General features: G+C 38.9%; 1 protein-coding gene across 5 annotated transcripts in view; it reads left to right on the forward strand.

Moving 5' to 3' along the window:
• Positions 1-16,503, forward strand: part of LOC134492863 (serine/threonine-protein phosphatase 4 regulatory subunit 1-like) — a 49,725-nt gene that overhangs the window by 6,211 nt on the left and 27,011 nt on the right. For 2 of the 5 annotated variants that reach the window (XM_063297005.1, XM_063297006.1), the window contains 4 exons: positions 6,680-6,812; positions 8,220-8,326; positions 12,172-12,314; positions 15,009-15,155. In XM_063297005.1, the coding sequence (XP_063153075.1) occupies positions 6,680-6,812; positions 8,220-8,326; positions 12,172-12,314; positions 15,009-15,155 (530 nt within the window). The remainder of the gene's footprint in view (positions 1-6,679; positions 6,813-8,219; positions 8,327-12,171; positions 12,315-15,008; positions 15,156-16,503) is intronic. The other 3 variants (XM_063297007.1, XM_063297008.1, XM_063297009.1) reach the window with 2 other exon arrangements.

The following is a 16,503-nucleotide window of genomic DNA, read 5'->3' on the forward strand; positions in this document are numbered from 1 at the left end:
TTTTTTCCAATCTGATGGCCATTCTTGTGTTTTCCAAATTTGCTGGCATATAGCATGCATTACCTTGACAGCATCATCTTGCAAGATTTTGAACAGTTCAGCTGGGATGCTGTCGTCTCCTGCTGCCTTGTTATTAGCAATGCTTCTTAAGGCCCACTCAACCTCACTCTTCAGGATGTCTGGCTCTAGCTCACTGACCACACCATCAAAGCTATCCCCGATATTGTTGTCCTTCGTATACAGGTCTTCCGTATATTCTTGCCACCTTTTCTTGATCTCTTCTTCTTCTGTTAGGTCCTTGCCATCTTTGTTTTTGATCATACCCATTTTTGCCTGGAATTTACCTCCGATGTTTCTAATTTTCTGGAAGAGGTCTCTTGTCCTTCCTATTCTATTGTCTTCTTCCACTTCCGCGCATTGCTTGTTTAAAAATAATTCCTTATCTCTTCTGGCTAACCTCTGGAATTTTGCATTTAATTGGGCATATCTCCCCCTATCACTGTTGCCTTTTGCTTTCCTTCTTTCTTGGGCTACTTCTAGTGTCTCAGCAGACAGCCATTTTGCCTTCTTGATTTTCTCTTTCTTTGGGATGTATTTTGTTGCCGCCTCCTGAACAATGCTGCGAACTTCTGTCCAGAGTTCTTCCGGGACCCTATCTACTAAGTCCAGTCCCTTAAATCTATTCTTCACCTCCACTGCATATTCCTTAGGAATATTAGTGAGCTCATATCTAGCTGATCTGTGGGTCTTCCCTAATCTCTTTAGTCTGATCCTAAATTGTGCAAGAAGAAGTTCGTGATCGGAACTACAGTCAGCTCCAGGTCTTGTTTTACCGACTGCACAGATGTCCGCCACCTTTGGCTGCAAAGGATGTAGTCAATCTGATTTCGGTGTTGTCCATCTGGTGAAGTCCATGTATAAAGCCGTCTCTTAGGCAAAATTCTATCAGTCTATGTCCTGCTTTGTTTTGTTCTCCCAGGCCATATTTACCTGTAATTCCAGGTGTCATTTGACTGCCCACCTTAGCATTCCAGTCTCCTGTGATGAAAATAACATCTCTTTTAGGCATGTCGTCCAGTAGGTGCTGCAGATCCTCATAGAACTGCTCTACTTCAGCTTCTTCAGCATTTGTGGTTGGGGTGTATATTTGGATCACTGTGATGTTAGATGGCTTGCCCTGAATTCGAATTGAGATCATTCTGTCGTTTTTTGGATTGTATCCAAGCACTGCTTTAGCCACTTTACTATTAATTATGAAGGCTACTCCATTTCTCCTGTGGTCCTCTTGTCCACAGTAGTAGATCTGGTGGTCATCTGATGTGAAGTGGCCCATTCCAGTCCATTTCAGTTCAGTTCACTGATGCCCAGAATGTCTATCTTTAATCTTGACATCTCACCAATAACCACATCCAATTTGCCCTGGCTCATAGGTCTTACATTCCAGGTTCCAGTGGTGTGTTGATCCTTAGAACATCGGATTCACCGTTCACCACCGGCACTGTCGGCCGCTAGCCGTCCTTTCGGCTTTGAGCTAGCTGCGTCATCACGTCTGGGGCTAGTTGAACTCATCCTCTGTTCCTCCCCAGTAGCATTTTGACCACCTTCCGACCGGGGGTCTCATCTTCCAATGGTATACCGACATATCTCTGGTTGTACTGATCCATTTAGTTTTCACGGCAAGAATACTGGGGTGGGTTGCCATTACCTTCCCCAGGGATCGCATTTAGTCTGACCTCTCTGTCATGACCTTCCCGTCTTGGGTGGTCCTTCACAGTTTAGCTCATGGCATCATTGAGGTGCTCAAGCTCCAGCACCACGACAAGGTAGCGATCCTTTGCTGAAGATTTGTTGGCTTAGCATTTTGTTATCCTTTTTGAATGGTGTGTAAATGTGGTTTACCTCTATGTGCCGATTGATGGCTGATTTGTCTGAATGCCATGCTTCCATTTCGGATTTAGCTTGGTCTAGGAGGCTCACAGTTGAAACTGTGGTTGAGTCTGTCAATGTGTTGTAAGATCAAGAAGTTTTCTTCGTGTCTTCTGACTGCTAGTTGGTGTTCATGGATGCACTCTGCCAGTCTTCTGCCTGTCTGTCCTACATAGTGGCTGTTACAGTCCTTGCACTGTATGTTGTAGATGACTCCTATTTTTTCTTCTTGGGCTACTGGGTCTTTTGGTTTCTGATGTTTTGGAGGGCTTTAGTTGGTTTGTATGCTATGGTGATGCCATGTGGTTGTAATAGTCTCTTGGTTGAATCTGAGAAGTTTTTGATGTATGGTAGTGTTATCCTTTCCATAGCTTGTGTTGGTTGAGTGGTCAGGCACTTTTCTATAAAGTTGTGTGGGTATCCATTTCATTGGAAGATGTTGTATAGGCAGTCTCTTTCCTTTTTCTGGTGTTCTAGTTCGCTGCAGTGCCTTTGTGCTCTTCTAAATAATGTTCTTACACAGATCCTCTTGTGGGAAGTAAGGTTGTTACTTTGGTAATAGAGCATTTTTTTCAGTGTGGGTTGTTTTTTCATAAACCTGCGTTTCTAGTTTGCCATTGTTTCCTCTGCTGATGAGGATATCGAGGAAGGATAGTGTGTTGTTTTCTTCTTCCCTTGCGAATTTTGTTTCTTTGAAGATGTTGTTGATTTTTCCATGTGTCTTCTGTAGTTGTTCCTTTTTAATTATGATGAAGATGTCATCTACATACCAGATCCATGCTTTTGGTTGTACGTGTGGAAGTGCTATGGTTTCTAGGCACTGCATTACGGTCTCTGATATGAGTCCTGAGAGTGGTGATCCCGTGGGTGTTTCTCTGATTTGTTGGTATATCTGCCCATCACACTGAAAGTAGGTAGTAAGGCAGAGGTATTAAACTCTGTTACAGAATTTAACAATTTCATTTATTTTTTGGCAATTTTTTTCATTTTAAGCACTTCTGGTTTGAGTTTGGTCCTGATGCCACTGCTGCCTCTGAAACTCCCAAAATTGTTAGAAACTCTAGAGCAGTGCTTCTTAAACTTTTTGCTTTCAGGACCCCTTCCCATTTTTAAAAATTATGTAGGACCCCCCAAAAAGCTTTTGTTTTTATGGGTTATATTTATCAATATTTAACATATTAAAAATTAAAATTGATCAATTTGTAGAATATTTATTAAATAGTGTAAAAATAATATTAAACTCATTAGATATTAACATAAATATTTTTCATGAAAACCTATATTTTTTAACAAATAAAAAAATAATGAGAAGAATGATATTGTTTTAATTTTTGCAAATATCTGCAATATATGGCAAATAATTTTGATTTTGTGAACTCCTGAGAGGGTCTTGGAGGACCCCCTGGGGTCCTCAGATCACACTGTAAGAAACACAGTTCAGGGAAGTTGATGAAATTGACATTGACTGTTTACATGAATATTAACGGAAGAGAACTTGGAAAAATAGCTCCCATTGTACGGAGGTGATCTACTATTTTCACATTTGAGGCTGAACAATGATTTTAGATCTTTCATTGCTCATTATGGACGCATACAGGTAGTTCTCAACCTATGACCATTTGATCAGCTATCATTTCAAGTTATGACGGGGCTGAATGAATGGTGGTTACAACTGGCACTGAATGAACGCTGGTTATGACCAGTCCTCAGAGTTCCAGCACCCCTTCAGTCATGTGATCGCAATCTGAGTGCTCGTTCACAATAACGACCGGTTGCCGAGCACCCCACGTCCACGTGATTGCCATTTGCAGTCTTCCCTGCCAGCTTCCCCAGAAAGTCAATGGGGAAGCTGGCAGGGAACATCGCAAGTCAGGGAAGGTAGCACATCGCTGGGGTACCTTCCCCCAGCCCCTCTGCATTTGCGCCACACTGACCACTTGCACACGCCCTCACACCCTCCCTGACTCATCTGGTGCCTCTCACATACCCTCCCTGACCTGTGCAATGCCCCTCGTGCACTTCCCCAACTTGTGCCATGCCTCTTGCACACTCCCTTGCACTCTCCCTGAGCTGCATGGTGCCTTTCGCACACCCTTGTGCAACCCTCCCCAACCTGTGTGGGTGCCTCTTGCGCAGCTCCTTGCACCCTTTTGCACCCTCCCCAACCCTCACAACACCTCTCTTTCACCCCCTTGAACTCTTGCACGCCCTCCCTGACCTGCACAGCACCTCTCGTGCATCCACTCACACCCTCACACACTCTCCCTGACCCATGTGACGCCTCTCTTGCACCCTTGCACATAGTCCTCACCTGAGTGGTGCCTTTCACGCTCACACACCTCCTTGCTCCCTCCCCCACCCAGCACCAGCCACTTACCTGCCTGCTGGCTTGGGACTTGCAACTTCCTACTGGCTTCCCTCCTGACTTGGTTGTGTGCCTCGAACCTCTTAGTGATGGAAATTCTGGTCCCAATTGCCATTGTAAGTCAAGGACTGGCTACCTGTATGTTGTAGTTGGCTATATTCCAAACATCAGGATTCTTTCACAACAACAAAGAAGCGTGAATTCTTTTGTGCATGGAAGAATGGCTAAAAGAATCATTACACAACATCGGAAGGACAAATCTACAACTGGCTTGTAGCGATGTATTGTCAATATCTGTATTTCCTTTTCCCCCAATTAAGGAGCAAGGAAGTAGACTTCCAAGTAATCTACTCAGATTTGGAGTTGTTTTATTCAGATAAATTTCTAGACCTTTTTTGGTAAATGTCAATATTATATTGTATTGCTAATGTCCATTGTACATAAATTGTGTATGGTTTAATTAACTTTTTTTTAAATGGTACTCATCCAGAAACTCTCTTTGTCATGGAGTCTTAAGGATTTGAAAAAGTGAGAAGGTGCTTAGTAATCACTGTATCTTTATAACCTTCTGATTTGGAGGATTAACTTTGAAAGAACCATCTGACCAGCTGAGTGTTTAGAAGAAACATGAAATGTTCCAAAGTTCTGTAGAATGTTCGGTTCTAAGAATGGTAGATTTTGCATAAATTGATTGATTGCAAAGCTAACAATTGGGGTTATGCAGTCAGAAAATTACTGTATTTTATTTCCGCATTTCAAAAAATTGCTTGGCTGACTTTGTTTATTCTTAGCCTGCAAAGAACCTGTCTCTGTTATATAGAAGCAGTACTGATAAGCTTTAAGTACTTGGGAATGGGGAACAGGAAATGAAATCTCGGGTTATACTGGTATTTCTTGCTTAACGACCATTTGAAGTTACAGCAGTGCTGAATGAATGGTACTTAACATGACCAAAATGTGGACGCTTGGCAGCCCATCAGCATTTACAACTACAGTATGTGCTTCAGCTCCCCCCACTTGCCTATTTCTCCCCCATCTCTGCCCTTTTGGCCACCCTCCACTCTACCGCCGCTGCCTACCCCTGCCACCCCCCAATGACCTTTGCCTTGTCAGCAGCAAAAGGAAGAAGACAGGGAAGGTCAGCAGGGGGCGGCAGGGGTAGGCAGCGGCGGCAGAGTAAGTGGGGGAGATAGGCAGGTGGGCGGAATGAAGCGGAGATGAGCATGGCAAGGCAAGAGAAATGTGAGATCCTCGCTTAACAATGGCACAGTCCTCTCCTAATGACCACACCTGGGACTACCAGAACTGCTGTTGCTAAGTGTTGTGGTTAAATGTTTCCCTTAATGACCACTTTGTTTAACAGCGGAAATTCTGGTCCCAATTAGGGTTGTTAAGCAAGGACTATCTGTACAAGGTTGTATAATTCATATGGTCTTTGCTTCTTTTTAAAGGAAAAGTAATGTCTTAGGTACCTTTTCAGCAATGTTACTGTCCTAACAGTCAGAAATCACACTGAGACGAGGAGTAGGTCTCTAGTGTTTATTACTGCTACATTAAACAGAATCCTAACAAACTGAAGAAGCGTGGGAAAAACCCAGACAGATAAACCCCAAAGGCTAAGGCGGGTCTGATCTGTGTCTCTTTGAATGGCTGCTTAATTCCTCAGTACTACGCATGCGTTTTCCACCCTGGATCGAGGCCCCCTCCTGCTCGCCATCAGTACTCATGACAGTTACAAATAGAATTGTGCACACATTCTTAGTTACTGGATTGTCTTGAAAGATTTTCCTTAATTTTACTTTTTCCTGCTATTTTACTAATAATGAAACCTTCCACTTTTTGTCTGCCCCCAAAAGAGTGACTACTGATCTAGTAGTTTCTTAGATTGCTATGGTTGTGTTGTGCCGCTGTCAAATATTATATTGAGTTTCCTTACATACAGCTGCATCTGGATTTCAGTCTCTGAATTATCTGGTTTATCTTTTTTACGATTACTTACGACAAGGTATAGATTGTGGTCAAAATGATTGTTATTTTAGTTTAGCTTTAGGCTGGCAATTGGGTAGTCAGTTAATCTTGAGATAGCTATGTGAACTGTCTTTATTTTTCTAAACCCGTTTTCAAAACTATTCTGGAAACAAACTTGCTCAAAGCCACCCTTTTGCGACTAACTGCTGGCTTTACATTTCACCTGACAAATTTTTTTTTTAAAATCCCTTTCTATTGTTGGATGGCTTTGTGCTGTGGAAGTGAGCATACACATACAGAAGCAAGATTTGCTGTCTGGTTAACAAAATGCAACAACCAGTGCATGTGTAATTGGAACTTGTGTTGGGCTTTTTCCCCTCTTCCCTTCATGCTAACATGCCATTTTTCTTTTTTTTTAAGTTGGGTTTGAAGACTATGGACCAGATTGTGAGAGCATGAGGATAACTGCGTTCCTGGACATTCCAGGGCAGGATAACTTGACTCCACTTGGACGTTTAGAAAAATATGCTTTTAGTGATAATATATTTAACAGGTAACAGAAAATATTCTATTACTATTTTGTTGTAATTTTTCCTTTTCTTTTCACAGAACTGGGGCAGGCAATTAATTCTCTTTGGTTATTTTGAATAACTTTTTATTTATTTATTTATTTATTTATATTTATATTTCAAATTTCTATCATTGCCCTTCTCTCCTGAAAAGAGGACCCTGGGCATTTTTTATTTAGACCCTTTTGGCTACGCTGCCTGGAGCTGTTGGAAGTTGGGCCAAACATTTGAAGGATACAGGGTGTTTTTCTCTCTCATGTACAAACTGAGTTTTAGACCATATTATGTATTGTTTCAAATAAAATATTAAGAGATAGTTTTGATATTGCCAAATCCATGAGTTCGGAGGTTTTTGGCTGTGCAGAGGGGTAAGGAACCTAGGGAATTGTTTACAGATAGTCCTTGCTTAGCAACCACAATTGGGACTGGCAGCTCCGTTGCTAAGCTAAGCAGAAAATCACATGAACACAACGAACTTACAACCTCCCCTCCCCTTTGGTCATTAAGCAAAACATGTGACTGCAACTTACGATTTTACTTCCGCCTTCCATATTAATTCTGCTTGTTGCAAGCCAGTTGCGAAGCGCACAAATGTCAATCATGTGACCGCAGGACACTGCGATGGTCATAAACGCGAGGTTAGGTCACAAAGCTTTTTTTTTACACCATCATAACTTAGAATGGTTCCTAAATGAGGCTGTTGGTGAGTGAGGACTACCTGTATAACACTGGATGAACATCATAGTATGTTCTCTCTTCTGTAATAAATAGCAGTACTGGAATAAAATTGGAAAGATTGCTTTGACTTTACAGCAGTATTGCTATGAGAATAATTAATAACATCATTGAAAAATTCTGCTTGTAACATAGCCATTGAATTTCTTCCATTTTTAATCATTTTTGTCTAAATCTTGTATTCTTGAGCCTATAATATGTTACATTGTATTACAAAGCACGCATGGGGTGGACAGTATATTGATGCTTGAGATCCAAAGGTAGCAGTGAGTCAAGGCTTACATGTGTGTGTTCAAATGTTTTTCCCTGATTCTTTGTCCCTGACTTAACTTCGTCCAATGACTTAACTTTTAGATGCTGTCCCTACCTATCTATCAATTTAGAATTGCTTTGGGGATCAAAGCCCCCTTTTAAAAAATCCTGATCAATATAACTTTGTATTTTATTCTCTGCCAGCTATTGAGTAATTTGAAAAAGCGGATGGGGCCTGAAGGAGAGCAGACAAATGTTGCCTGCCTGTGTTGAACATACCATGTAATCTGATAATGAAACACATCTGTAGTTGACTATACTGTTGTTATTTTGCTCACAATGCTGTGGTTATGAATTAATATTTCAGAACAGTAAATATATATATGTATTTGTTGCTCATGCAGGCAAATTATTGCCAGGGGTCTACTTGATGTCTTTCGAGATTTCAATCACAATGAAGAAGATTTCTTGACAGTTATGGCAATAGTGGTGCGGCTATCTGAAGATGCAGGTGATACTTCCAGTCTTTATACTCTCGTTCATTAAAAAAAGTATTCTTTGTATTAGTGCATTTGAGTATAAACTTGTACATCTAGCTTATGATTATAATGACTGGCAAGGTTCTATAGATTTTGAGATGGCAGTCTTTCTCAGTCTTGCCTATATGATAGTTGTCACTGAATGCAGAAATTTATGAATTCAATATTTTGCTTGATTTGCAGTGACAATGATTATCAACATCTCTAAAAGATCTTGCAAATAAATACCCACTGATAATTTGTATGATTGATTTCCAACCTGTAGGCTGCAAAGGTATTATACCAAAATAAGATTTAAAATGTACCTCCAAACTCCTGAGATTTCCAGATGTAAAATTTTAGCATTTCTGCTTGAAATCTCAAGATATTTTGTTGTTGTTCTTCCTTATCTCCAAATATTTCAGACAAGAGAAAAAAAATGGGCCTCTTCAACACATTAAAAACAGACACATTAGAAGCTGTATGGGTATGCCTTGGTTTTTGTTCTATATGCTCTCATACTAGATAGTTTTGTGGTTTTTATTGGTCTAGAGGCCTCAAGACCCCCTTTCCTTAAGGGAGGCTGATACAACTTTAGATGTTATATTAGATATTAGTCAGCAGCCAATGTGAAAACATCTAGCTGCCAGAATTAGGTGGGATCACAAATAAATAATACAATATTGGGTCCAAACAGTATCCACCCATAGATTCTTAAGGAACTGAAACACTCTGTCTGTGAAGATCATTTTAGTTTCAGTAATGTTCTAGATTTTCTCAAGGATATCAAGAAGCATCTAGTCAGGTTCCACAATCAGATGAGTGATAAATCTTCTGATCGTGTTCATCTGCCATGATGAGCTAACGTGTGTCAAGAGCCAGATGGGAGGGGGAACATCAAGGAGTATGAAACTAACCTGTTTGTGCTAAGGGGGGACGCCAAGGTCGTACCAGCACAGACATCTGTGCTTGGCATGCCTAACTGTTGGAATTAGGTGGGAAGATATGTAAGTGGGGGAGAGGGGTGTCTGCTCATTTTTAATTAGGTAGGTTAGGTGGGAATCTTCAGTCGCAGCTTTTCTGCTGATCTGTACGCTGCTCTCAATCTGAATTCTGCATATTCCAATTGTGCATGAGTCAGGTCATTATTGGGGCTCAAGGTGTCAGTTCTTACACATCTGATTGGATGGTCCAATAGTTACTGCATGTTTGCCCTTTCAAAAAAACCTTTAAAGTTTTCAGTAAACATACCTCAGCAACCTTAGCAGACATGGGATAAGAAAATAACTCTTCTCATGAATTGGCAATTGATAAAGATCAGGATGTAGGGAATAAGAGGGAATGGACTTTTTTCCCCCAGTGATACAAATGCAAATATATATGTTGCCCAAGTATCTATACTGGGACAGATGTTTCTCAATCTGCTTGGAATTGAAAATAAGAGAGCAAGATTTGCTGGTGATACCAAATTATTCAGGGTGATGAAATCAAAAGGCGATTGTAAGGAACTCCAAAAAGCCTATCTCCAGACTTTCGGGGAAGAAATGGGCTGAAGACTGCTCCGCAAAAAGCGGAGGCAACAACTGTTGTGGAATGAAGAGCCAGCGAGTAGACTGGCTCTTTGATAATTCCTCTCAGGACAAGGAGAGGATGTGAGATCACTGACAAGCCCTCCAGACAGTTGATCCTCATGAGGAGACTGCAAGACCGTAGTCTCTGGTGGGTTTAATGCTCTGGGACATGAGGGAATAGCCATATTGTTCAAACCATGGTTGGTACCTTTAAGGACACTGGATTCGCATACTTCCATTTCTAAATCACTTTCAGAAATTGCTTGTTAACTGCTTCTCTGCTATTAGGAACCTTTGGTTCAACAAGGTATATATAGCACAGGTGAATTTCCTTCAATCCTTAGTGAAAGAAGTTTTAAATACAAGTTTAAGAATTAAAAGGGTGATTAAAACTTTGATTTTAGAAAATTACAAAGGGACTAAGAGTCCAGATAAATTTGAAATAAGATTTTAGAATTAATTATAAAGAATCCTTCCTGTGGGAGAATGCTTTTGTTTTGAATTCTTTAAAAAAAATAAAATAAGACTTTAAAATTTGGACACTAAGGGGATCTAGAAGGAACTAAAGATTACAATTAAAGGAGAAGAACACTTAAACTCAATTTACAAATACAGCAAAATCTTTTAACATTGGATATATTGAAGGATGTTTTTGAACAACAGACCCAGAAATTAATTTTAAGAGTGTCTGCCTGTAGATACACTATGTTTAAAAGATGTTATGGAAGAGGAACAAGTTTTATTTGTCAAGATTGAGACAGATCTGAAAGTGGATTTAAAAATGAAAGGCTACAAGAATGACATGGAAAAGATGTTACACAGGACATATAGAGGAAACCAGCTGATGTCTTAATAATTAAAAGGGATATACAAATAACAAACCAAGAGAGTGGCCTGGAAAATTTTTCTATATTGGATTTACAAAAGAGGCTTTTTAAAGCATTGAAGAATTTTGTGAGAAGGGACAAAGAAAAAAATGAAAAGAAATCAGGTTCTAGGACATTATTTGAAGGGACTAAAGATCAAGATTGTTAGAGGTAAAAGGAAGGAATATAAAGCTGGTTTATCTGATCAAGGTTAAAATATTTCTGGTAACCCTTAATGGACTTTTGCTGACATCAGGACTGGAATGATGAGGCTTTGCAGTTTTGTTTATAGGAAAGAGATGGGGTATGGGAAGAAGGGTTCATTTGTTGTATTTTAAGAGAAGGTGATAAGTTACTAAAATTGTTTATACTTATGAGGAAGGGGGAAGTCATTTCTTTATATATTATCTTTACTGTATTCTTATTTTTTTTATTTTCTATTTTTCTATTTTTTCTTTTCTGCACCTTCTATTTTTTCTGCTGTTATTTTTAGTTTGTCTTAGTTGTTATTGATGTAATTGAAATTTTTAATAAAAATACTGTTTAAAAAGAATAAAAAGCCTATATCCTATCTCTACTTCAATGTATTGAAGTTCAGTGTGGTAAATTTGGAGGGGAAAGAGCTTTACATAGTAGGCTTGATCTGGCAGTTACTCTTCAAAAAAAAGGATCCTTTTGGATAACAGTGAAAATGTGAACCCAGTGTGCAATTACTGTTTAAAAACAGATCCCTAATGTTACAAACCATGAAGAGAAAAAATATTTTGCCAACTTCAAATGCCTCTATAACAATTTATAATGCAATAAAAATTGCATTTAAAGAATTTTTAGTTCCACTGCCCTTCAAATAGGGTATTATGTTGCTGGTGAACGTATAGGAAAAGTCAACCACATTGATGTTTAGCTTAAAAAGAAGTTTTGTAAAGGGGGAATAGGGTAACGGTATAATCATGCTGGGTGTGAAAAATATTGACAATTGAAAAATATTGACACGGAGACAATTCTCTCCCTCACAGTATTAGCATTAGGAATCAGCCATTGAAACTAATAAAAATTCAGAACCAATAAAAGAAATTACTTTTTACATAATTACTAATTAAACTGTGGAAATTGCAGCCAGCGGATAGTGTGATGTCCATCAATTTACTAAATGGTTTCAAAAGGGGACTAGAAAAATTCATGGAAGATTGGATTATCTGTTTCTGATAGTCTGATGACTGTATGCTGCCCTCTAATTGGAGGTATTATACTTAATGTCAGTGCTAGGGAGAACAGTGGAAGAAGGATTCTTTTGTCTTGTTTGTGAGCTTCCTAGATACACTTTGTCAGCCACTAATGGGGTACAAAATGCTGGTTTGATCCAAGAAGTCTCTTAAATATTTTTTAAATTTTAATTTCCAGAACCTACTGTACGGACAGAACTAATGGAACAGATACCGCCCATTGCCATTTTTCTACAGGAGAGTAGGCCAAACTTCCCTGCAGCGTTTTCTGAATACTTTATGCCTATAGTGGTGAGATACCTCACTGATCCAAATAATCAGGTATCACTTTCTGAATGGAATTTATTCACTCTCCTGTTGTAATTTTTTTGTTTTGTAATATTCAGTTAGTTCAGTTAGTTAGTTACCTTGATTTAGCATACTATACAACGAATTTTGTGCTTACATGTTCCCTTGTCCTCCTATGGCATAGCTATGAGGAGACATTTAGAAGCTTTTGTTTCTATTCTAGATTAACCACACCTTATAATAACATCTAAATCTGTATGAACTGTTTAATCTTAATTATGTTTTGTTGGAAGGAGCCAACAGCTTCCAACATAAGAACATAAAAACAGGGTAAAAACAAAGCCGATTAAAACATAAATAATATGAAGCGGTAAGTGTTATGGTGACCATTCATTTCCAAAAAGCCATCCAGAACAGTTCTATCTTTAACAGTTGCTGGAAGGCCAATCTAATCTTGTGAGGGAGTGTTTCATGACATGGGGACTGCAATAGAGGATCATTGCTTGTGAGCTCTGGACCCTTTCACCTCCCCTACCTGGGAGACTAGTAAAAGATGTTGGCAGGAGGTCTACACTGAAAGAGTTGGGTGGACCAGGTCTACACAGAGGAGGAAAACCTGTAAGTACCTTGATGCCAAACTATATATGGCTTTATAGTCAAAACCAGCACTTGAATTGCGTTCTGAGAATTGCCAACTTAATATAATCAAATTAATATGTGCTACCCTTCTCTCTAGAATAAATTTTATTAGACTTAAAGAGAAAAATAAAAACTACAGAAAACTACAGAGAAGAGGAAAAAAACTAAGAAAGTACAAAAACACAAAAGAATTTTTTTCAATTTTACAAAAAGATGTAGCTTCTGACTTTAAATAGCAAGGATATACAAAATTTTCAACTATCAATCTGTTACTCTATATTAAACCCAAAACACCACATTATTTCTATAAATCATTCCACTTTAACACTTAATAAAAACCACAAAGTACGTTCTATACATTTCTCTCTACTATAGTAAGAATCAAATTAAGAAGCTTAAGTTATCTACTATTATTTATTTATTTATCTTCTATTCTACCTGTATTATTTTTATAAATAACTCAAGGCAGCAAACATACCTAATACTCATTCCTCCTCCTATTTTCCCCACAACAACAACCCTGTGAGGTGAGTTGGGCTGAGAGAGAAGGACTGGCCCAAGGTCACCCAGCCGGCTTTCATGCCTCAGGCGGGACTAGAACTCTCAGTCTCCTGGTTTCTAGCCTGGTGCCTTCACTGCTAGACCAAACTGGCTCTCTCTGGGAAGGTAAAGTGAGTATCACAAATGCAAAACACGCTGAGCTTGAAATGTTCTAACCCCCAAATACTCCATTTTGACACTAGAATGGGATATTCCAAGCTTATCAGAGCCTGAAAAAAGTCACTGTGCTGTCATTTCCACCTGCTGAGCCAGTGGGCATAGCCTTTTAGTCTGCCATTCCCATCGGAAGCCCAAAGACAAGCCCCCTTCTCTCAAAAGTGCAGGATATGGATAATTAATCACGTTTATTATAGCCCTAAGACCTATTGTTATAATAGTAACAATCTTATATGTATATAAAACAGAAAAACAATTAGTATGATATCATCTAAAATTAATTAAGAATAAAAATACTAAAATAAATTGAAATAAAATACTGTGCTAAGAAATTCTAAACCTAAATAATGGTGCGGTGTATTGTGCAGATGGTAGCACAAAACTGGGCAACCTGGGATACTTTCGGGTCCTTGTCAGAAAGGAGTAGCATTAAATAGAAATCACACTCCCTGCCTGGAAATTCCTTCAATATCGGATATATAAGGATCTGTCTAGAGTCCTTATATAGGGAACAGTATAGTATCATATGGCTTAGGGTTTCTATCGAGCCATCACCACATGGACATAACCGAAGGTGCATAGGAGTACCCTTAAAACATTGAAAAAGGACTGCTGAGGGCAGTGCGTCCAGGTGAAAGCTTTACGAAATTTCAAAATTGTAATGGATGATAAATAAGACGCTGGAACAAACCCTTTTGGAAGAAAATGACAAATATTGGGGTGTAGCACCTTAGTTAAATTTGGAGATCAATATTCCAGATTTTTTGTTTCAGGGTGGTTCTAGTTTTATCAAATCCTAATGAGCACAGACTTTCCATAGAGAAACCCAGCAACTGAATTTTATCTAAGGCTTTTTTTAGCCATGATGATTTATAACCATCTCTAAATACTAATGGGGCTAAACCTATAAGAAACAGAATTAACTTTAGCCAGAAGGTAAGAAGAAGGAACCATGCTCTGGCATCCAATGAAACTATACCTATTTCTTCCCGTAGGATGGCATTTTTGGTACTTTTTGGTACCATCGATATGGCTCTAATGAACTTACTCTGAATGGTTTCAGTAATATTAAGCTTTGCAAGGGAGCAAATTTGGGAGCCCTAGAGAAGCTGAGGGACTACCTTAGCTTGGAAGACCTTGCAAGCTGCAGGAATATAATGGGCTCCTTTTGAATGGTAGAATCTTGCAATGGATAAAAGATGTGTGCTCCTAAGCCATACTTTTCTCTCCTAATGCCTTTATGTGTAGTCTTGTGATAAACCAACAGAACTTACTGCCTTGCAAGAAATTTAATCAGTCAATTTCATGTATGTTAGTCACAGTCTGAATGCCATTCACTAATAATATTATTTCTCCTTTGCATGTTGTTAGGTTAGAAAAGCAAGCCAGGATTCACTGCTAATATTACTGGATCAACATCTTATTGCTCAACATGATATTGAAAATAAAGTGTGTCCAATTCTGTTGGAGCTTTCTGCTCCAGATAGTGATGATGAATACAAGGTGGAGGCAGTCAATGTAAGTAGTTGAATTATTTATTGTGATTCTTTTCTGAATTGATAGTAGGGAGATTTATCTGGCATTTTAATGTCATTTATATAATTACATTTTTGTAATAAATTTTATTAAGTTTAAGAAGAAAAGTAAAAACTACAAGAACATAACAAACTACAAAAAAGGGGAAAAACATACAAAAACACAAAAAGAATTTTTTTCAATTTTACGAAGAGATGTGGCTTCCAACTTTAAACACCAAGGATATATAGCAATTTCAACTATCGATCTCTTAATCTCTATTAAACCCAAAACACCACATTATTTCTATAAATCAATCCACTTTAACACTTAATAAAAATCACTAAGTACAGTTACTCCTCCCGCTTATATTAAAATAAAAAGAAAAAATTCAAACAAACCTTAACCCTCTTTCTCCTGTCCAAAAATATATATAATTAAACCATTCCTACCACTATTCTATATGTTTCTGACTAATATAATAGGAATCAAATTTAAAAGCTTAAGTTGTCTATTATATTTAATACTTCAATTTTAATGATAATAACCTGACCAACAGTCTTTAACCCTAATACAACAATTTTAATAACTTTAATCTTAATAAACCCATAAAAAACAATTCAAGACATTAAATCCAAATCTTTAAAGGCAAGTAAGGTAAAGGTAAAGGTTTCCCTTGACGTAAAGTCCAGTCGTGTCCGACTCTAGGGGGCGGTGCTCATCTCCGTTTCAAAGCCTTGGAGCCGGCGTTGTCCATAGGACACTTCCGGGTCATGTGGCCAGCATGACTCACGGAACGCCGTTACCTTCCCGCCGAAGCGGTACCAATTAATCTACTCACATTTGCATGTTTTCGAACTGCTTGGTGTGCAGAAGCTGGGACGAGCAACGGGAGCTCACCCCGCCGCGCGGTTTCGAACCGCCGACCTTCCGATCGACAGCTCAGCGGTTTAACCCGCAGCGCCACCGCGTCCCTTTTAAAGGCAAGTAACATCAGTCAAATCCTTAAAGCAAACCAGATAAGAATTTTTCAGCCCTTATCCCACTTCATAATAAACCAAAGCAGTTACTTATCTCCACAGTATGTTCGAAACTTCCCTTTTAGAAAAATCAGCCAGTCCAACTCTCCCCCCAACCCTCAGAGATTCCAGATTCTTTTCCTGGCATTCCACCAGATCATTTGCTTGCAGGTCACTCTCTCCCTTGGTTTTCTCCAAGTCCTTTGTGTAATTCTCCTCCAGCATCTCGCTAATAATTCCACTCTTAGTCTTGAAAAAAGTCATTTCTGTCACAGTTAAATTCTTCAGTTTCATCCACCACATCCCCAACCTGAAGACACGTTTTAGATCTT

This window comes from Candoia aspera, chromosome 3 (assembly GCF_035149785.1).
Source record: "Candoia aspera isolate rCanAsp1 chromosome 3, rCanAsp1.hap2, whole genome shotgun sequence".
In the NCBI taxonomy this organism is placed as follows: Eukaryota; Metazoa; Chordata; class Lepidosauria; order Squamata; family Boidae; genus Candoia; species Candoia aspera.